The sequence below is a fragment of the Gymnoscopelus braueri genome, assembly GCF_963280865.1.
Source record: "Gymnoscopelus braueri genome assembly, chromosome: 2".
In the NCBI taxonomy this organism is placed as follows: Eukaryota; Metazoa; Chordata; class Actinopteri; order Myctophiformes; family Myctophidae; genus Gymnoscopelus; species Gymnoscopelus braueri.
In genome coordinates this window covers 21,943,860-21,966,473 of record NC_137604.1, presented here as the reverse complement: position 1 = coordinate 21,966,473, position 22,614 = coordinate 21,943,860, and the positions used below count along the sequence as shown (strand labels likewise).

Sequence of the window (22,614 nt, the reverse complement as noted above, 5' to 3'; positions counted from 1 at the left end):
CAGTATTTCCCAAAACCATAATAACTAATAATAATAACTGGTCTGTCTGAACACTGCATTTTCCACTTCAGCTTTAATAGTCAGATTGCCAGGCTTTGAGGAGAAAGGGACAAAAAGGAACGTGGATTTCAAATGCTTGTTAAAATCAGACAAGCTGTAAATAAGACAGCTTGCATTGGTTATGGAGGCAACCCCTAAAAAAAAAACACTCACCATCCTTAATGAGGCCCCAAAGCTAACATCTCCCGCTGAAGCCCAATTTATTACTGTATGAGACATAATGAGACATAATTTAGGTGTTGCGTTGCATTTTCCAGTTGGAAATCGGTTCTTTTAATCCAATACGACAGGGAACGCATCTGTGTCATTTTAAGATTTCTTTGGCTGTTAAAAAAATTTCAGATATAGCCTACAAGCTCATAGCGCGGATCTGCTATTTATTTTTTTAATCGTGGAAAATCTGTGCAAATATTTAAATGTTTTAAAGCAAACATTTTTAACTCCGATCTGTGCTTCTCGGGGTCCCTGGAACAACGTATTTTGAGATGGGGGTCCACAGCCAAATACCTTTTTTGCCATTGTTGGGGTCCTTGACGTGGAGAAGTTGGAGCACCACTGATATAGCAACATACTGTTAGGATTTAGAAAACATTTTTAGATAATGTATTTGGCCATGGATCCCCATCTCAAAATATTTGGTTCCAGGCACCCCCAGAAGCAAAGATTTGAGTTACAAAATATATATTCAAAGATTTGCACACATTTTCATGATAAAAAAAAAATAGCAGATCTACAAGCTCATAGCGCGGCACTCGGTGCCGCGCTATGAGCTTGAACTACCTCTCATTTACAGGTGCTGCAGCATACGGATGGCACAAAAGTAAGAGAAACGATACAGAGATCTTTGAAGGCCACAGTGAGTGAGTCGGAGAGTCTGATTGAGTAGAGGCGTAGCTTATGAGTGGAACCTCTACTGCTCAATCTTTTCTGATTAGGTGCCCACTTCAACAAATTGAAAGCGTTCGCGGCCCACCCGTCTGACCACGAATGGCCGAATGGCTGCCGTGTTAGGTGATCAGATGGGTGGGCCGCATTGCATTTTCAGAGAAGGTTTATTCTAATGATCAATCAATCAATTACGTTCCGGCTTGGAGCCATGGAATGAATGTGGTATACTCAGCTAATAAGTTCCTATTGATCGCTAATCTATAAAATCTTAGTGTGCCACCGCGATCATCCGTTCCATAGTTGTGGGCAGTTGAATGTAGGCTGTTTTCGCCAAAAAGCAACAGAAACAGAGAAAAAGCCATTTTCCCTAATCGAATAACAAGGAAGTGAACAGGCAGTTTTTTTTTTTGCGATCACGTGATTTGCTGCTGCTTTGCTTCTCTGGGAGTCAAATGGTGACTCCCAGGTTAGCGAACAGTGGCATCTAGTGGAAAACCACTGAAAACACAAAATCTCGTCCTTCTCGTCATTGGCAGGCTGCACCATAACAAAATATGACGAGAAATCTCGTCATATTGGCAGTCAAAGAGTTTAATTGAGCCTAATGCTCCGTCGCACAGCGAGGCCGTTCGCCTAAAAATAACAGATCTACAAGCTCAGGGCACGTCGCGAATCTGAGCTTGTCGAACGGCCTTTTTTTCTGGCGAGCGACACCATTGTATGTGAATCAGGCTTTCTGGATGGAGCTCAGGAAGAGGCGCGTCGCAGCCAACACCTGCCAGCTCTCTGGCTGCCAGTCAATCAACCAATCACGTCCGTCAGCCGACGTTCCACTGTTCTGTCAACTTGCCACTGTGCCAGTCTCTAGGTCAGTCCGTCAATCTGTCAGTCTGTCATCACCAGGCCCCCAGGGCTGGCAGGCAACAGGTTTGCATTGTCTCAATCACTCGCTGGTTGGCCGGCCCGCTTGCTTGCTTGCTCGCTCACCCACTAAAAATAAAATAAAATTCACGCTACTTGCTAACAATTTGAATCTCGCGGAATACAAAGCCGTACCAGAAAGACTGTTGAGGAGGAAAAAAATTGTTATTTGTAAATGTGTGACCAAGCTCATTAGCTCGGAATGTAAGAGTGTATTTTGTTTCAGCTTGTTCCATTTGATCCCCATTAAAACGCGGTTGAAGTCCAATTCTCCCTGCCAAGCTCAACGCCAGGCTGCCAATATTAATGTGCTGCTTCAACGGTTGCCGGGAAAAAAGAGGGGAAGTATCACAGAGAAAACGGCTTCAATGAAATATCTCATTGATTCACGTTATATATCAAAGAAACTTTTTTTTTCCTCCACACCCTTCTGTGTTTCATCTGCCCTATATATATGCTGGCTTTGATGGTTTGAGAAAGAAAAGGCAGAGCTGGGGCTGCGGTCTGCTTTGTGACAGTGTGCCCTCCGCTGACAGGCGGAGCGACCTTGTCATACTGTCATTTCCTCAGGTTCGTGACCACTGGCTGTAATTATTTAATGAGAGTTCTCGTGTTCCCTGTCCTGAACCCCGTCCCCCATCTCTCTCTCTCTCTCTCTCTCTCTCTCTCTCTCTCTCTCTCTCTCTCTCTCTCTCTCTCTCTCTCTCTCTCTCTCTCTCTCTCTCTCTCTCTCTCTCTCTCTCTCTCTCTCTCTCTCTCTCTCTCTGCATTTGAACTATATCCAGTGGGTGGAAAGTAACTAAGCACATTTACTCAAGTACTGTACTTAAGTACCATTTTGATGTATTTTACTTTACTGAAGTATTCTACTCCACTACACCTCAAAGGCAAATATTGTACTTTTACTCCACTACAATTATATGAAAACGTTAATTACTTGTTACTAGCTATTTTTGTTATTACAAAACATACACAAACCACTTCAGCCCTATGCTTTAGCTATTTGAAAATAGCCGATCTGCAAGCTCACAATGCGTCGCTTTGCGATGCGTTGTGAGCTTGTATCTTCTATTTTCAAAGGATTTTATACATTTGGAAACTTGTGAAATTCTGCATAATGAGTACTTTTACTTTTGATACTCTAAGTATATTTTTATGCCAATACTTTTGTATTGTAAATGGTTAATACCGGACTTTTACGTGTAACAGAGTATTTCTTTATGGTGGTATTGATACCAAAACAGTTTGAGTACTTCTTCCAACAGTGACTACTGTATCAAATGCATACATTGTTACCTACACGTTCTTTTGGCCTATCTATCTAAATATGATTTCTTTTCAGTTTTCACCTATTTTGAGCTTGCAGATCAGCTATTTTCACCTAGTCTCGCCAGACGATCAAAGATCTTCACCTATACTACTAGATTTACATCTGGTGACATCTAAATTCAATGAATGGCCTTGGAGACCAGAGAAAACTAGAGAAAGCGCTCCTCGGAGCACAGGTCTCCACCAGGTCAGGTAGGTTATTGTGGCCGCATGGTGCGCTATAACAGGAAATTGTGAAAAGTAGGGTGCCATTTCTTTGTAGGCCTTTCACGGCAATCTGACACTGCATTCATGATTTGAGACATTTTTTTTGCCAAATTAAACCTATATAACGCTATAACAGGCCAATGTGAAAAGGGGGGCAAAATTTCACGCAGCGTTCAAAACGGACCTATCCTGTAAACTTTGGAAGCCAATGTTAGCCAATTAGGAAGGAATATGAAATATCGGACACATCTGTCTTGATTATATGACTATAGAGATACTGTGTACCGATTGCCGTGATTTTTGGACAAAATCTGAAGGAGTAAAACAATGTGATTTACAAAAGTTGGCCTCCTGGTGGCGCTCTAAAAGGCAGATGTGAAAAATGCAGGGCAAAGGTTTTTCCTTGGCTTCTAGGGAGTGTGTGTGCACAGTTTCGCAGCGACCGGGCCAACAGTGCCAGAGCTGCTCATAGACAGATGGACACACAGACAGGGTGCAAAACATAGTCACTGCGGAGACAACCAGCCAAAATAGCCGATCTACAAGCTCACATGTGAGCTTGCAGATCTACTATTTTCAAAGGATTTGTATACATTTCACACATTTGAAAACGTGTGAAATTGGAACTTCCGCATAATGAGTCTACTTTTACTCAAGTAAATTTGGAATATTTTTACATTGCAGCATTGATACTTTTACATAAGTAAAAAAATGTGAGTACTTTTTCCACCACTGCTCATGTCTTAGCATTGGGTCTGTGAAGCTGTTACTTTTACATTTTCTGAATTGCTTCCATCCAGTTCTAGCCCATTCATTGAATTTAGTTGTCACTCGATCTGCAGGTGCAGATCTCTGATCGTGCCTTGCAAGGCAAATTTTCACCATACTCCACCATCACACCACAAAGAATAAAACAGCTAGAATATACAGTACAGATGTCTGTCTGTCTGTATCTCTTTCCTTTCTTTTCTCTCTTCCCCACCTTATTGTGCCCTTGTCCTCTGCCAGCAGCGTGTTTGTCAGGAGATGAGCTCACAGAGATGAAAGGGAAACAGGATGGTGAACCAGCAGCTGACGGGGGAGATGAGTGGGCTGCATGGAGAACAGTGTGGAGGAAGAGGAGAAGGAGGAGGAGGCCCTAGGTCAGTGGTGCTCAAACTTTTTCATGTCAAGGACCCCCAATTAGATCATTGTATTTGGCCGCGGACCCCCATCTCAAAATATTTTGTTCCAGGGACCCCCAGAGGCTAAGATTTGAGTTAAAAATGTTCACTTAAAAAAATATATATAGTCAAAGATTTGCACAAATCAAAAATAGCAGATCTACAAGCTCATAGCGCGGCACTCGGTGCCGCGCTATGAGCTTGTACTAGTACTTTTACTTTTGGTACTTAAAGTACATTTTGATACCAATACTTTTGCACTTTTCCTCAAGTACATTTTAAATTCCGGACTTTTACTTGTAACAGGGTATTTCAACATTGCAAAATTGATACTTTTACTTAAGCAAAACACGTGAGTACTTTTACCACACTGGGAATAGCTATAGGAATCGTTAAAGGGAGCCGTTAAGGAATCAAACCATTAGGGAATCGTTGAGGAACCGGAATCGCTAAAATCCTAAAGGATCCCAACCCTACCCAATAAGCCACTTAATCTGGCTCATTTAATTGAATTATTGAGTAGCAGGTTAAAAAAAATAATCAATTTCTTATACAAATCAACACGAGAATGTTCTAATACACTTTTTTTTATAATCGACTAAAACAATTAGTCTGATTAACCACTTAACCCTGTATTATATACTTCATTGTACAGAGGTGGCATACAATAATTGTGAAAATAGCCAATCTACAAGCTCACGATGAGTCACATCGGCAACGCGATGCGTTGTGAGCTTGTAGATCTGCTATTTTTTTTGTTTTTAATAATCGCTCAGTAACCGATTAAGACCGGGAACACATCTGAGGTATTTTAAGATTTATTTGGCAATTACAAAATAGCAGATATACAAGCTCGTAGCACGGCACCGAGTGCCGCGCTACGAGCTTGTAGATCTGCTATTTTTGAAAAATCTTGAAAATTTGTGCAAATCTTTGAATATATATATTTTTAAAGCGAACATTTGTAACTCATATCTTTGCTTCTGTGGGACCCTCAAACAAAATATTTTGAGATGGGGTTCCGCGGCCATATACATATCATTTTGGGGGACCTTGACATGAAAGAAATTGAGAACCACTGATAGGTGTTTTTTTTTTTTAAACTGTTCGGATTTAGAAGACATTTTGTAGAATCGACCTCAGGCCTTAATGGGTTAATCGTAATGGAGGCAAAAGTTTGAAATGATGGTGATATCTATTTGAAGTCCTATCTCCCAGACCTAGCTCTAGTGTAGGCTAGCTTGAGAATCTGCTGAGATGTTGAAAGAAACAACACCATCAATCAAGCAAAGGGGACTCCTCCTATTCAGCTAAGAAGCTCTTGTTTCTCACGGCTTCATATTGCAGAAGAAAACAACAATCAATTCCAAATAAAACTTCCAATTTAAGGCAAGAGTCGTTTGGTGTATTATGGCAATTGTATGGCAGTGATTGAGCATCTGAGAAAACAAAAAAACTAAACTAAAGAAAACAAAACAAAAACTACTGGAATATGACTAATATTATCTGAGTACAATAACTGAACAGCATCTAGGTTAACCTGGTTAAAGGTAGGGTAATTGATATTTTTGGGTTAAAACAAAAAGGTTTTTGTTAATAGGTTAAAGCAATATTCTGATACTAATCATTACTATAGAGTGTTTGTTCAGTAACAGCGGTCCCTGTGTCTCTTCAGCTCTTTGATAAACAGAAAATAAAAGGTCAGGTAGGTGACAAAATGTCAGCCAATCGAGAGAGAGTACCTATTCATCAGCTTCATTTTTATACTGTTCTAGTGCCAATTTTGTCTGCTCATGTCTTTGTGTCACCACTTCCAATTTCACTTGTTTAATCTGTATCCTGATTCCTGGCTGAGTTCTCTAATCTGATTGGCTAAAATGTGTATCCTGACCTGAAAATGCATTTTCTGTTTAATAAAGAGCTGGAGAGACATGGACACTCCTGTTGAACAAACACTCGCAATGAGTACTATCAGAATATGGAGCTATTTAACACTTATTTTAACCAAAGAAAAGTTGGAAAGTACATTTTAATTCATAAACATATTGTTCATATGTTACTGTATGCATGTGTGCAATGGAGCTTGTCCTTCCATCATTGCATTCTATGTGCATTTCTATCTCTATATGCATCTAAAGCTTCATCTGTAGTGTTGGTAAGGGCTTAACTACCAACATATTGCCTGATGGACACTGAGACAGTCAGGCAGTGGCTCTGCATTTCGTTGCTGTTGGGCAGAAACCTCTTATCTCCATATTTTAACTTTTTGTGTTTTTTTTCCCGTAAATTGCCGCCCTGTTAGATCATACAACAGCGTCACATGAAAGCATAAAAAATAGCAGATCTACCACCTCGAAAGTTTTGAGGTCGTCAATTGGTGCATAGAGTGACACATAGAGTGCTGTCCTTGGTCTGGATGGATGGATTTATGGATGGATGATTGTACAACGAAGTGTACCACAAAATCCATTTTAGTGAGGCCGGCTGCCTGTTTTCTTTCTTGGGTCAACAAGTTTTGTGGCTTGCTTGGCTCAATACGTGACAATTTATTTTTATGACAGGATATCAGCTATTTCACAGTCATGAATTTTAAAATGATTTTTTCTTTTAAAACATCTGAGAAACTGAAACAAAACAATTAAAACATGGGGCATAAAGCCTTGATGTAAAAACCAGTATAGCTAAAAAATGCTTTGTTAAAAAGGTAGGTCTTTAGTCCTCTCTTAAAGCAGTCAACCGATTGTGGTGCTCTCAGGTGGACAGGGAGGGCATAAACAGGGCATTACTGGACATAACCAGTAAAGGGCAGCCAGCAACCACTGGTGTTACAGTGTTAAAAGACAGACAGCAGCGTTTTATATAACAACTGCGGCCTTTAGATGATTTGCCTGCTGATACCAGAATACCAATGCATTTCAAAAGTAAAGTTTGAAAAAAAAAAGAAACAAAACATGGATGACCTTTTCTAATTCTGCAAAGGAACAGAATGGCCTGATCTTGATTAGCTCAGTTGGGCAAAGCAAGACTGCAACACTTTGGTAACCTGTGGGCCTCTTTTCAAATAGTATTACTAACCCTTAAAGACCGGGAACGCATCTGTGTCGTTTTAGATTTTTTTGGGCTATTCAAAAATAGCAGATATACAAGCGACGAGATGAGATTGTAGATCTGCTATTTTTGAAAAATCTTGAAAACGTGTGCAAATCTTTGAATATATAGTATTTTAAAGCAAACATTTTTAGCTCAAATCTTTGCTTCTGGGGGTCCCTGGAACAATTTTGGGGGCCCTTGACATGAAGAAGTCAGAGAACCACTGATATTATAGCAACATACGTTTAGTTTTTTTAAACTTAGGATTTAGAAGACATTTGTAGAACCCCCCCAGAAGCAAAGATTTTAGTTAAAAATGTTAGCTTTAAAAAACTTATATTCAAAGATTTGCACACATTTTCACTATAGCCAAATAAATCTTAAAATTGCACAAATGATGCTTTCCCGGTCTTAAAGGGTTAAATAAGGAACCAAGACTAGAGGAGATTGTTTTTAATGCTGCTAGTGCTGAGGCCAGAGGGGGTCATTCAATCATTTCTGATTCGGAGACATTCAATTGCAAGACATGTTTGGACATAAAAATAAAGATCTTCAGCAAGGCAAAGCATAATACAAGAAAGATTGGTGGTACCAAGTTTTGTAATGGGACATACAATTGGGTGTCACCTGCATAGCAAAGGAAATTAATGGCATGTTTACACATGATTTGCCCCAGAGGTAGTACAGTATATATAGTGAATAAGAGGGGACCCAAAATGGACCCCTGGTGAACCCCACAAAAAAGAGATGAGCAAAAGAGGAGGAGGAATCTTTAAGCATTACAGACCAGTTCGTAAAAAAAATGCCCTCTCCAGACTGTTTATTTTTATTTTTAAATGATTTCAACTGCCCTTTGCGACCTAACTGTAAGGCCGACGGAAATGGCAGTGGATGTATTGGATGCAACTCAAAGTTAACTTTCCTCAGGTATCTAGTTTGTCGCCGTACGACCTTCCTAGCAGTGTTATTAAAGAAAAACAAGCGACAATGGTCAAAACTCAATCGAAAATCGGCAATCGGAAATCGGCGATCGAAAACCGGCGAAAGTGGCCATTAACTCTGGAACGGAAGGTCCAATCTGCTCAGTTCAAACCTTGTTGGGTGCGTGACTTTGAGGACATTAAGCACGTAATGATACCTTTTCGGATTTTTTGGGTTTTCGGGCCAAAAAGTATGGTAATTGTTTAAGAAAAAATCCAATAGGTGCCCTTTAGAAATTCCAGCCTTCTCTCCAAATCCTTCTGCACGTCCCTGCCTCCAGTGCCTCATCACTGATGCCAATGCAGTTCTTCAGACAACATAGTATGGTCCACTAGCTGTGTCAAAGGCTGAGCTGAGGTCAAAGAGAATTCAAAAGGAGTAGAGGCCTGTGACAGCTGCAAGCAGTAAGCCAATGGTGACCTTGGCCACAGCAGTCTGCTCTGAATTTAGTGTTAAATCTCCACTTATAAAAGTTATTAAGAAGTTCTTCACATCTCTAACAGAATCTCAAATATCTGTGCTAGAGCTGTTAAAAACCCTGACAGGCTGCCGTGTGGTTATAAATGTGTTTGAGGCAGTAAAAGACTGACAGAAGAAAGGAACAGAGAGGGAATTTAGGGAAGGCAGGGTTGCCCTTTGTCATGGCTGGGGACCGGATTGCTTCACATATTGGATCAAATTAAAATAATCTATTATCTTGGATCAAATCAGGAATAGGAAGAAGATATGAATAGGAAGAAGAAATGAATAGGAAGAAGAAATGAATAGGAAGAAGGGCAACAAGCAATCACCAAGAATAAGAAATCTGTCATATTGTAACATAATGATAAAAGTTTTGAAGATTCCTGAATACAATCAGAAGAAGTTTAGGCTGGCTGTAGCCACATGAACCACACGAACCCTAGCGTCCATGTTCTGGGCATGTCATAATAGGTGAACATTTGGGATAAATAGGCGAACATTTGGTGAAAATATTTGGAAGGAAAAAAGGAGGGAACCAAGTACAGACCCCATGGGGGACCCCAGTCAATGAAATAGCCTATAGTGTTTAATGGTGTTTATTCTTTAAAATGAAACAAAGAAACAGTCAAGCAAGACTGGAGAACAACTGAAATCATTTCTGCGTATTACTGGTAAAGAGACATATCATTAGAAAGACGTTTCGATCCCTTGTGGATTTTTTTTTCAGGTTTTAGCATTAATCAGTGGTGGACAAAGTACTCAACCCCAGTACTTTAGTCTTATACTCCTGGTCCAATATTACTCAACTACAAGTTGCTCTGTCAAATTTGTACTTGAGTTTAAGTACTGGAGTATTTGCTTTTAAAAATACTTGAGTATTATTATTATTATTATTTTAAATCAATCATTGCTGTATTAAAATGTAGACATTTAAAAATACAAATAATGATATTTTCCAGACATGTTCAAACATATTGATAATAGTGAAGATAGAAGATCTACAACGTTGTGGGCTTGTAGATCTGCTACTGTATTTAAAGATAGGGCTTAAGTGTTTAAATCATAATAATCATAATCATTTCCCCTCCTAGACATTCATTCTTGGCTGGTGGAAAATTGCATTCTGGGGGGCGAACTCAGTGAGAGGGACACAGTCATCAGGATTAATCCAGGACTATGTGACCATAAGAAAAAGGTCAATACGGTTTGTCAGGGTAAAATCTGTAAAACATAACACGTATTGACAAGGGATCTCACAGAGCAAACAGAAAAGGGCTGATTGAACAGCAGAGATTGCAAAAGTGTTTTTTAACTGTGGTGAGATTGTTTCTGTGTGGCCGGTGTGTGTAGATTGTCATGATTTTCAAAATAAGATTGTATTGATTACCTTCAAGGCACAGCTGGTTCTAGCCCCTTCCTGCATCACAGAACATTTAACCCCAGCGTACACTATAAAAGTGAGACAGATAGAGGGATTGGAATTAAGCCTGATTTAGACTGTTATGTGCCAAAAAAATAGCTGGTCTACAAGCTCACAACGCGTCGATTTGTGAGCTTTCAAATTGACTATTTTCGGCATGCATTACCACCGTGCTTTGGTGCTATAAAATGAGCTGTCTTGCCTCTTGAGATACGGCATCTAATCGCACCAGGAAGCTTTACAAGTCTGATGATAGGGTCTCCAACAATTAAAACCTCAGATTGCTGCTAGTTTCAGGGTCGCCTTTGTAAATTGGAAAGCTTTGATTTGAGATTAAGGCCAATCGTTAACGACCTGGCTGAGTGCAGGTGAGCTGAGTGATTGATTACCTGGCCCGCCTGAAGCTTGTGAATAGGGGGGAGGGGGGGGCATCGAGATAAGTAACAGGTGGCTGTGGTGAGATGAAGTCACTGGAAATGACACCAAGTGGAACACAGGCTGTCAGGCTCCCACTGCAGGAGTGACAAACAGGGACGTTTGCACCTGGGGGAGCCTGATGAAACCGGGGACAGCGATCTCGGGGACAGGCTGTGGGGGAAAGCTCAGCCAGACGATGACGTTAGTGAGTGGGATGCAGTGGTGGAAAAAGTACTCAAATGTTTTACTTAAGTAAAAGTACCAATACTGCAATATAGAAATACTCTGTTACAAGTAAAAGTCCAGAATTAAAAAAATTACTTGAGTAAAAGTACAAAAATATACTTAAAGTACAAAAAGTAAAAGTGCCTAAAACGCGTTGTGAGCTTGTAGATCGGCTATTATCAAATAGCCTAGGTATAAGATAGGGCTAAAGTGGTTAATGTATGTATTATAATGTAATAATTTATATTAGTAACTAGTAACTAAAGTTTTCAAATAATTGTAGTGGAGAAAAAGTACAATATTTTTCTCTGAGATGTAGTGGAGTAGAAGTGAAAGTATAGACAATTGGAAATACTCCAGTAAAGTAAAAGTACCTAACAAATTTACTTAAGTACAGTACTTGAGTTAATGTACTTAGTTACTTTACACCACTGGTGCATCACCGCCGATGCCGAATGGGTTGCAGAGGGGTAAGAGAGAGCCTTAACGGTAGATGCCTAGGAGGGGGGGGACAAGGAGGATTCAGGCCAGCGACGTCAACAGTTATCCCGCTGCATCTGAGGCCAAGGGGCTGTTGGCTATACCAGCAGGCTGGAGACACGTTAAACCAGGAACACAGCTCCGTCTGCCCCTGGAAGGTGCCCCTCAACGAGCCCGCTCACTGGATCACAGCTCACTTCTCAGCTCAGTAACCTCCGCTGACAGGACCATCACCACAGCCAGCACAAACACAGAAAGCCAGACAAGAGAGAGCTGTGAGGAACTGTGGGCCGCAATAAGGACATCAGAGGAGCAGGCAGAAAACGCCATCAAGGTCTGCCTAAATATTTTTTTTGTTCAAACATATATTAAAAAATAGCAAATATACAAGCTCAAAGAGCATGTAGATCTGCTATTTTTGAAAAATCATAAAAAGTTATGCAAATATTAGATTTCTTTTTTGTTTTACATTTGTAACTCAAATCTTTGCTTCTGGGGGTTCCTGGAACTAAATATTTTACAAATGTTCGCTTTAAAAAATATATAATCCAAGATTTTGCCACAAATGTTCACGATTTTTCAAAAATAGCAGATCTACAAGCTCATAGCGCGGCACTCGGTGCCGCGTTATGAGCTTGTATATCTGCTATTTTTGAACAGCCAAATAAATCTTAAAATTACACACAGATGCGTCCCAGGTCTTAATGGGTTAAATCAACAGTAGATTTAGTCGACTAAAATCTTGTGATATTTAGTCAACTAAAACTAAACAAAAACAAACACGTTTCAGATTAGAAAAATACGGCTCAAACTAAAATGGGATTTCATTCAAAAGACTATGACTGAAACTAAATCAGAATTTGCTGTGTATAATCAACACTGCCGCCGCAGATATAACAGCTCTGGTAAGTTTTGGCCTGAGTTGGCTTCCTCCCTAGGGAGAATATGTCGGTATATATCTTGCTGTGCAGTCTTAAATCAAAGGTCAAAAATATCTGTTGTAACATCCAGTTTAAAGTTGTATCGATTCTAACTGTATTGAATCCTTGTAGTGCCTGTACAACATTTGGTCAAAATGTCCTCTCAGTATAGGGTTTTGTAGCATGGAATGGCCTTCCTCTGCGTATATAAGGGATTGTGCTACATTTCCATCTTTTAAATTCAATCTGAAAAGACGGTTGCTTGAAAACCAAAGCTGCAACCATTTGAGATCATGTTTTAGGTAGATTTTTATGCTGTGTTCCCTATGTAATGTTATGTAAATGTATTCCACCGTTTGTCTGTCTGTTTTCTGATTTTATGTTTTTTGTGAGGACTGCGGATGAAAATTAGCATCTTTGCTAAATCCGGTGTATTTATGTCCATGTGACGTCCATTAATATGCATTTTCCTGTCCAAATAAACAAATAAAGTAAAAGTAAATATTCCCAAACTGTCAAACTTCAAGTATTTTCAACTGGCACATTTATTTATTCATTATTTATTTATAAATTATATATTTTTAACATGTTTCCCAGAGCAGTGTGCATCAGTGAAGTGAGACCTTTGCTGTGTTTATTCACAATGTATTAATGTACACTAATGAATGTAGGCATATGGACTGCATATTAGGAATATTCCTGATGAAAAGGCAATTTACCCAGGATTTCCCAATTATTTTATAATTAACGCCAAAGAACTGCGATAGAGAAAGAGAGAGAGAGAGAGAGAGAGAGAGAGAGAGAGAGAGAGAGAGAGGTGGAGAGAGAGAGGCAGATGCGTTTTGATAAACAGGTCTAATCAAGATTAAAAACTTCAGCACGATTGTTGACTAAAACTAGTTGCTCAGACAGCATGAAGGGCAGAAATTAGCGTAGCCCTGGAGACCCTAACAAAGTTTGAAAAGGTTTACTGTTTGGGTCCTGGAGCAAATAATATTCTTCCACTAACAGATTCCCCAGGAAGTGCCATTCCACACATTCTGCTGTTTGAAATAAAAAATGTGAGCAGTCTTATATAAATACTGAAATACATCTATGTTTTTATGAAGCGTGCAGTTTACCCATCTTAAAATAACATCTAACTTAAAAAAATGTCGACCTCCTCACTGAGATTATTCAAAAGTATGACTTTTACCTCAAGTTGTAAACGTCATTGTCACGCTTGCACAGTTGATCAGTACAGTATGGCGCTTCTTTAACCCAAACAAAGTGTCAAACCGTCTCCAGGCCTAGAATTACCGTGACAAATAGTTGTTTCATGGGCAGTACTTCACGTGAAGTAAAAAGTTTCAGATCAGCAACTGCATATGAACATATATACCTGCTGATTGAGGCAGCTCTGAATCCAAGGATAGAGATAAGAGTCTAGATGATGTGACTGCATCGTGAAAGCCATTGAAGTAATGCCGAGCAATTAATACATTATTTAACCAGACATGTTGTTATCCACTACAGAAGAATACAAGACAACCGTTCTGTATAACCACCACCGGCGTATATTAACTTCTGCAGCGCTGCCGTGTCACCCCTGTGTTGTTGCCAGCCTGATCTCCAGAGATCTCCGTAACATTGCACGGATCCAGTGCACTTCATTCCGTGGATAGTCACCTAGAAACCCCGAAATTGCGTGCATATGTACGGCGAGTCCCACGGTGGGCGTAACCAGTCGCAAGCAGTCCCCACAACAAAATTTACGATTCTGTGCCTATCGGTACGTAACTCAAACGGCGCTGAGTAGGCACAGGCGAACGTCACACCGTTCAGGACGGCAACTCGCCTTAGCTCCCTCGGTGGTCCTTCACGGGGTGACAGTTCGCCTGTGACTGCGCGCCTCCGTCATGGTTTAGTCACAATGGGGGAGATGCGAGGCGGCTATGCACGGAATTTCGGGTTTTTCCGTGTCTATTCACGGAATTTCAAAAACTTCAAAAACGTTCAAAGAGAACGTTTCCTCTGGAGATCGGGTTGGTTTTTGCAGTGATGGTTGCTTTGGACATACACACAGTAGGCTTTAAGTAGTCCACTCTTATAGTGAATGAGTGACCAAGTTGGAACGCATCCCAAATGTGGTGATGGCGGGATTAGGCAAGGCCTTGAAATTAAAAACCTTTGAGAACCACTACTGACCCAGCCCATCACAGACAGCCATTTATCCTCCACAGGGGAGAACTACTGTATACTGAATGCACATCCTCCCTCAGCTCCGCCTCTGTCACAAGGAAGGCCGCCCCGTGAGGTTGGTCATCATGCTAGTCATAAAAAGAACCCTCTGGATTCCATTTCCTCTAGGTAGGAAGATGGTCCTAAAAGATGTTTCTGTGAACTTTTGAAAGTGTGTCAAATATTGAACTTTGAAGGTTTGGGACAGTCCAATACATTTGCAATGGTCACATGTTAGGTCCAGGACTGTTTGACAGTCGAGCCTTGCATGGGCCAGTGTTGTCAATGAACAATTTCAATTGAATTATGGCATGTCTCCTTCATATAGAAGAGGAATGGATGTTATCCTACCTAAAAACCTATACTCTACCTACCTACCTACCTACCTACCTACCTACCTACCTACCTACCTACCTACCTACCTACCCACCTACATATACCTACATGCCTGCCTACCTACCTACCTACATACAGTACCTACCTACCTACCTACCTACCTACCTACCTACCTACCTACCTACCTACCTACCTACCCACCTACATATACCTACATGCCTGCCTACCTACCTACCTACATACAGTACCTACCTACCTACCTACCTACCTGCCTACCTGCCTACCTGCCTGCCTGCCTGCCTGCCTGCCTGCCTGTCTGCCTGCCTGCCTACCTACCTACCTACCTACCTACCTACCTAGGACCTAAATACATTCAACTTCACAATCTACGGTTTATTTGACTTTATATTGTATTTTTGCAGCCACATATTCTATTTTATTGTTGTCCCACAGCTGAGGCTCTGAGAGCAAGAATTTCCCCGCCTGCGATGTTGACACAGCTGTTGTAAGAGCATGTTTCAATACAACACTTTGAACCTTGGACCTTGAATGACAATAATGTATTTACAGTAAAGCCCCGCCCTTACCTGCCTAACCCTGTCGACACACACACACACACACACACACACACACACACACACACACACACACACACACACACACACACACACACACACACACACACACACACACACACACACACACACACACACACACACACACACACAAGAGATGAAAAATACTATTTGCCTTCAGACACTACAACTTCCACTGAGGGAGGACTGACGTCTTTCCCCAGGAGAGAATACTGACCCACATGACTGGAACCTGCTGCTGACTCTAACACCTGACTCTATCAGCTGACTCTATCAGCTGAAAGGGTAGTAAACTTCAGGGAACATTCTCGGTGCGTCACTGCGACTGACTGGCTGTTTTGGAGCTTCACTCAGAGACACAATGGCTTCCAAGTTGTCTCTTTCAGAAGAGGACTTTTCCTGTCCCGTGTGTTGTGATGTCTTTAAAGACCCTGTTGTCCTGGCATGTAGCCACAGCTTCTGTAAAGCCTGTCTGCAGAAATGGTGGAGAGAGAAGGAAATACAGGAATGTCCAGTTTGTAAGAAAACACATTCAATGGATGATCTACCCTGTAACCTGGTCCTGAGGAACCTGTGTGAGGCCTTTTTAAAGGAGAGAAGTCAGAGAGCTCCGCGAAGACAGAGAGGTAAAACAAATACGTTTAAAAAATATACAAATACAATACAAGTCGCTAATCCGAGAGCTTCAGCAGGGTCTGAGGTTCTCTGCAGTCTGCACGCTGAGAAATTCAAACTGTTTTGCCTGGAAGATCAGCAGCCAGTCTGCGTTGTGTGTCTTCATTCAGAAAAGCACACCCACCACAGATTTAGACCCATTGATGAAGCTGCACTGGATCTCAAGGAGGACGTCCAGGAATCCCTGAAACCTTTACAGGACAAACTGAAGGTCTTTAACAAATTTGAAACAGACTACACCCAAACAGCAGAACACATTAAGGCCCAGACCCGGCACACAGAAATGCAGATTCAGGAGCAGTTTATGAAGCTTCATCAGTTTCTACAAGAGGAAGAGGAGTCCCGGGTCACTGCACTGAGGGAGGAAGAACAGCAGAAGAGTCAGCTGATGAAGGAGAAGATTGAGGGTCTGAACAGAGAGATGTCAACCCTTTCACACACAATTAGATCCATTGAGGAGGAGCTCAGAGCTGAACACATCTCATTCCTGCAGAACTTCAAGACCACAATGGAGAGAGTCAAGCTCACAATGCCGGACCCCCAGCCGGTCTCAGGAGAACTGATAGACGAGGCCAAACATCTGTGCAACCTGACCTTCAGAGTCTGGGAAAAGATGAAGGACATTGTCTCCTACACTCCTGTGACTCTGGACCCTAACACTGCCCATCCTGACCTCATCCTATCTGATGATCTGACCAGTGTGAGATGTGGAGATGAACAGCAGCTTCCTGACAACCCAGAGAGGTTTGACTACTTCAACCAGGTCCTAGGTTCTGAGGGCTTTAACTCAGGGACTCACAGCTGGGAGGTTGAAGTTGGAGACAATAAATGCTGGTCTGTAGGTGTGTTAGCAGAGTCTTACCAGAGGAAGGGAGACATAGAGGGTCAGTTTTGGAGAATATACTTTGATGATGGTGAATACAAAGCAGCCTCCTCACTAGGGTCAGAGACTGTTCTCTCTGTAGAGCATAACCAGCAGGTCAGATGGATCAGTGTCCATTTGGACTGGAACAGAGGAGAGCTGTCCTTCTCTGATCCTGATTCCGGCACACACATACACACCTTCACACACACTTTCACTGACACACTCTTTCCTTTCATTAACACTTCTGATACTCTCCCTGTGAAGGTATTTCCAGGAAGCTTTAGTGTAACTCACCATAAGTCATATGATGATGATGATGATGATGATGATGATGACGAAGATGACCATAAGTCATATGATGATCATGATGATGATGATGACGAAGATGACCATAAGTCATATGATGATGATGATGATGATGATGATGATGATGATGATGACGAAGATGACCATAAGTCATATGATGATGATGATGTAGATGATGATGATGATGATAAATCTGATGATGATGATGATGATGATGATGATGATGATAAATCATCTGTTTATGCCCCTGCCGGTAACAGCCAGCATCCTCATCACTGGAGTCATAATCATCATGATGTTTTTCAAAATTATGAATCAGATGATGATGATGATGGTGATGATGATAAATCATTAATTTATGCCTCTGGCAGAAACAGCTGTCGTATATTATGAGGCATTAACTGCGTGTTAGCAGGCTTAGTTGTTATAAGAAGTGGAGGAGAAGAGACAGACGTCAGGGTTTCCAAGTTTCCAGGTTCATTTATTCAGCATTCAAGTACAGCGTCATAGAATCCAGGGCAGAGAGCCCTCTCCAGCAGCCCCTCTGGGCACGAGCACATCCCAAACAAACATCTCACACAGTTCTTATAGTAGACCATTTTCCAAAGAAGCCATTCTAAATAGCCATATAAGGTATGTACTAAAGATAAAAGCAACGTAATGGCCATTTGGCTCAGCTGTTAGATTAACAGCTGTTGCTGCGTTAGAATTAGCAATTTCACCAGGCATTATTATTACTCTTCTGACTTTTAGCAAGGTTACATTAGTATCATTTCTTAATATGTTTTGACTTGCACACTGTCCATATACCACACAACTCCCCCCCACGGAAGAATTTAACTTCTTTCGCAACCAGGTATATAACAGTTTACATTAGTATCATTTCTTAATATGTTTTGACTTGCACACTGTCCATATACCACACAGCCAACATCATCCTCATCATTTCCTATCATCCTATCATTACTCGCAGGGTGCTTTGAAAATAAAAGAGGCTCAAATCGTCCGAGTTGCTCCAGCGCCTTCTTTATTCAATCATCCTCATCATCGTTGGAGGTATCCTCAGCGTCCTTTTCAAAATCATGAATCAGATGATGATGATGATGATAATGATGACTATGATGAAGAATCACCATCGTCTTCATCATCATTGATGACATTGGATCCGGTGACAGCCAACTTCATTATCTACGACATCATCATCATCTTTGTCTTCATCATGATCATCGTCGGAGGCATCGTGAGCATCGCTTCTGTTCTTTGTACTAATTAAGATGACACAGGAGATTGTCGTAGATACGGCATATATTTAGGGGGGGAATTGATATTGACAATTGGGAAAATTTATGAAAATGAAGAGTAAAATAATCATTTGAATTCATAGGGCACCAAGAGCATCAGCTTATATGAATAAGCAAAAGATTAGCTTGTATTAACACATTCCCTGCCATTGACGCAGATCTACGCCATTTGGTGTTTTCAGTGATTATTTTGACTGTCAAAGAAGGCTAGAACCGGACATGACGTCACCCCCCAATGACGTCATGCTTGTGAATCTTCATTTAAGATGAGCTTCCTCGGAGCTGCACAATATAAGCCTTTTCTTTTGCTTAACTTTTCATATTGTATGACAGATTTGTATTGGTTTATATCCACTTTCCAGTATGCCGTAAGCTGTCATGTTCAATGCTTTAAGAAAAATCTACTAGGCCTCAAAGAACTCTGTTGTACTGTAACTACCTTATTATTTATTGCATGTTTGACAGTGACACAAAATACTATATGGTAATACTTGTGAACATATTTTAATCAATATGATATTTGAGTTGGTTTCACTTGCTTTTCATGAAGTTACCTGGGAATTCATGGTAGTAGAGTAGTAGTAGAGAAGAGAACCCCAAACCATTATGCATAATTGCATCATTGTTTAACTACTTTCAACCTGCTGTCCCATTTTCAAAAATGTTAATGTAAAACTAAATAAAAATCCCAAAATGTACAAACGTTTTAAAACATTCCCAAAAATCTCTTTCTTTATTTTCTTTTTTTTTCTTGTCTTTTACAAAATAGCAACAATATAAATAGCAGATCTTTAAGCTTGTTGTTTGGCTATTTTTGCTATTTTTCATACCACAAAGTATACAGGGCTTAACTGGTTAAACATTTCTAATAACCCTTATGTGGGCACTACACAGTATCATGCATATCGTCTCTGTCGGGTGGAAACCTCATATGTCCAAAACTGTTACTTTTCAGGATTCAAATTCAAAAGTATCAAAAGTAGCAGATCTTCAAGCTCGAAACGTGGCGGGTCGAGCTTGTGGATCTGCTACTTTTGATGCTTTTGTGTGACGCTGTAGCAGTGGTGGAAAGTAACTAAGTACATTTACTTAAGTACTGTACTTAAGTAAAAATGTTGAGGTATTTGTACTTTACTTGAGTATTTCCAATTTCCAATACTCTTACTTCTACTCCACTACATCTCAGAGGCAAATATTGTACTTTTACTTCACTACAATTATTTGAAAACTTGAGTTACTAGTTACTTTGCAGATATAAATTATGATATTATGAAACTTACATTAACCACTTTAGCCCTATTTTATACATAGGCTATTTGAAAATAGCTCACAACGCGTCGCATCGCGACACGTTGTGAGCTTGTAGATTTGCTATTTTCAAACATTTTAGTACTTTTACTTTTGGTACTTTAAGTACATTTTGATTCCAATACTTTTGTACTTTAACTCAAGTAAATTTAGAATTCTGGACTTTTACTTGTAACAGAGTATTTCTATATTGCAGTATTGATACTTTCACTTACTAAGCAAAGAATTTGAGTACTTTTCCCACCACTACGCTGTAGTATGATCAAGTAGGCCGTTAATTTACCCCAAAAAAAGGTCTGAATACGGAGATAAGAGGTTTCTGCCCGACAGCACCGATATGGTCCTTTTAACAGGAGTCAGGAGCTGTTGGACACGAAGCAGGATGAGCGAGCGAGGGAGGCAGCGAGAGACAGATCGGCCAAAGGTGAAGGGCTACAGTACAGTACAGTATGTGTCCAGTATGTGTCCCTGATGGTCAGGAGGAAACCGGCCAGCAGCCACAGCTCTCTAAGCAGATGGATGTGGTGGGAGAGCACCGGAAGGTCGTCAGGGCAAGAGCACTCCTGATGTTCACGGCTAGCTGACTCAACCACTGGGGGGGTCCGAGACTAGACAGGGACAGAGACTTAACTGGGAGGACACACAGTGCGTGTGTGCGTGTGTGCGTGTGTGTGTGTGCGTGCGTGCGTGCGTGCGTGCGTGCGTGCGTGTGTGTGTGTGTGTGTGTGTGTGTGTGTGTGTGTGTGTGTGTGTGTGTGTGTGTGTGTGTTTTGACCACATGAGCCATATCGCCCTTTTCTGGACATAATGTAATAATATGCACTTTCGGTGAGAATAGCCGATCTACAAGATATTTTGTGTAGAGGGGGAAAAAGGAGGGAGGCAACCCCGGTCAATGAAATACATAAGGTTTCAGTGGTTATAGAGTAAACATATTTATGTATTTGCCTTGTTTTCAGTGTCTTAACAATCTGGAAGAAAGGAAAAAAAAACACATTAAGCTACCATGAATGAACCAGGTAATTGAAACCCAGTCATTGTGAGAATGGAGAATTGATATATTCATTCCCTGCTTTTTCCCTCCTTCTACATTCATCTTTCCTCATGCGGTGGTCAGGCACCAAAGCAAGCAAACTACAGTACCACCAATATAGAGAAAATGAGAAATGAATATAAAACGTGATTAAAGGGATAGTTCACCCCTAAAATGACTTTTTTTTCCCATCGATTAGTCACCCCATGAAGCCTTGAATTCATGGATTTTTTTTAGTTTTTGACGCATTCCTGAGACAATAATTTGATGACAGGGTGTATTTCCGCTGGTAATCAAATGATTGGCTTAGGAATGTGACAAAAACAAAAACATCTCCATGAATTCAAGGCTTCATGGGGTGTGTAATTGAAAGAAAATACGTATTTCTTTCCTTTAATGAATTGCTCAGTGTCACCCAATTTGACCCGAACCATGTGTTTATGAAAATAACCAAGTCTTCTAACGTTGCATTGTTCAATTCCGCAAGCTGCACTAGAGCAAAATTGGGATCACGTCGACAACAGGCTCATATATGAAACATATAACTTATCCCACACCGGCATGGCAAAAAAAAAACATCTAGAGTCAAGCTGGTCAAGGTCAGAATCGAGGGGGGTGGGGGGGGAATGTAGTCAATTGCACCCTGGACTATACCACTCAATCTTGCCAAGCCCAACTACCCCCTTCTGTGTGATTTGAACTCTCTTCCTGAGTTCCAAATGCACCCTTCAGCCATGGGCCATGCAGCAGCAGCGCTCATGTCCATCACGCTCAGGTCTCCAGGCAGCTGATGGCTGTTGCAGACCCCCCTGGGACCGTCGCTGACCTTTTGCCGCTGATTCTTTGGCTTGCCACTGTGCTATTATCTGTCGGTAGAAGCAGACTCAATGGCAGCAGGGGAGCCAACCTTGAGCCCCGTTTCTTTCCCCCCACCATCATCCACCAGCCTCAACCCTATATGTATTCTGAGTAAAAACGGACCCGAGTTACATCTGTATTCAGAGGCTTTCTTTCCCCGTCTACACAAAATCTGTTCGCCAAAAATGAACCCCAGAATAGGCATGCTGGGGGGTTCAAGTGGTTAAGTTTTACTTTAACCCATTAAGACCAGGAACACATACATCTCTGTCATTTTTTAAAATGTCTTTGGGCTATTAAAAAATAGCAGATATTCAAGCTTGTAGATCTGTTATTTTTGAAAAATCTTGAAAATCTTGTGCAAATCTTATATATTTTTAAAGCGAACATTTGTAACTCAAATCTTTGCTTCTGGGGGATTCTACTAAATGTCTTCTAAATCCTAACAGTTTGTTTTTTTAAATGTATCTGGCCGTGGACCCCCATCTCAAAATATTTTGTTCCAGGGACCCCTAGAAGTTGTAACAGAGTTAAAATGTTTCGCTTTGAAAAA

The 22,614-nt window shown here is 40.9% G+C and overlaps 1 protein-coding gene across 1 annotated transcript; it reads left to right on the top strand.

The window, feature by feature from the left end:
* Positions 1–16,076: 16,076 nt before the first annotated feature.
* On the top strand, positions 16,077–21,994 carry LOC308094692 (E3 ubiquitin-protein ligase TRIM39-like; the record flags this gene model as incomplete). Its single annotated transcript, XM_080441476.1, has 4 exons — positions 16,077–17,650; positions 18,618–18,801; positions 20,650–20,721; positions 21,917–21,994. The coding sequence occupies 4 exons, from the start codon at positions 16,077–16,079 to the stop codon at positions 21,992–21,994; spliced, it is 1,908 nt and encodes a 635-aa protein (XP_080297602.1).
* Positions 21,995–22,614: the final 620 nt, after the last annotated feature.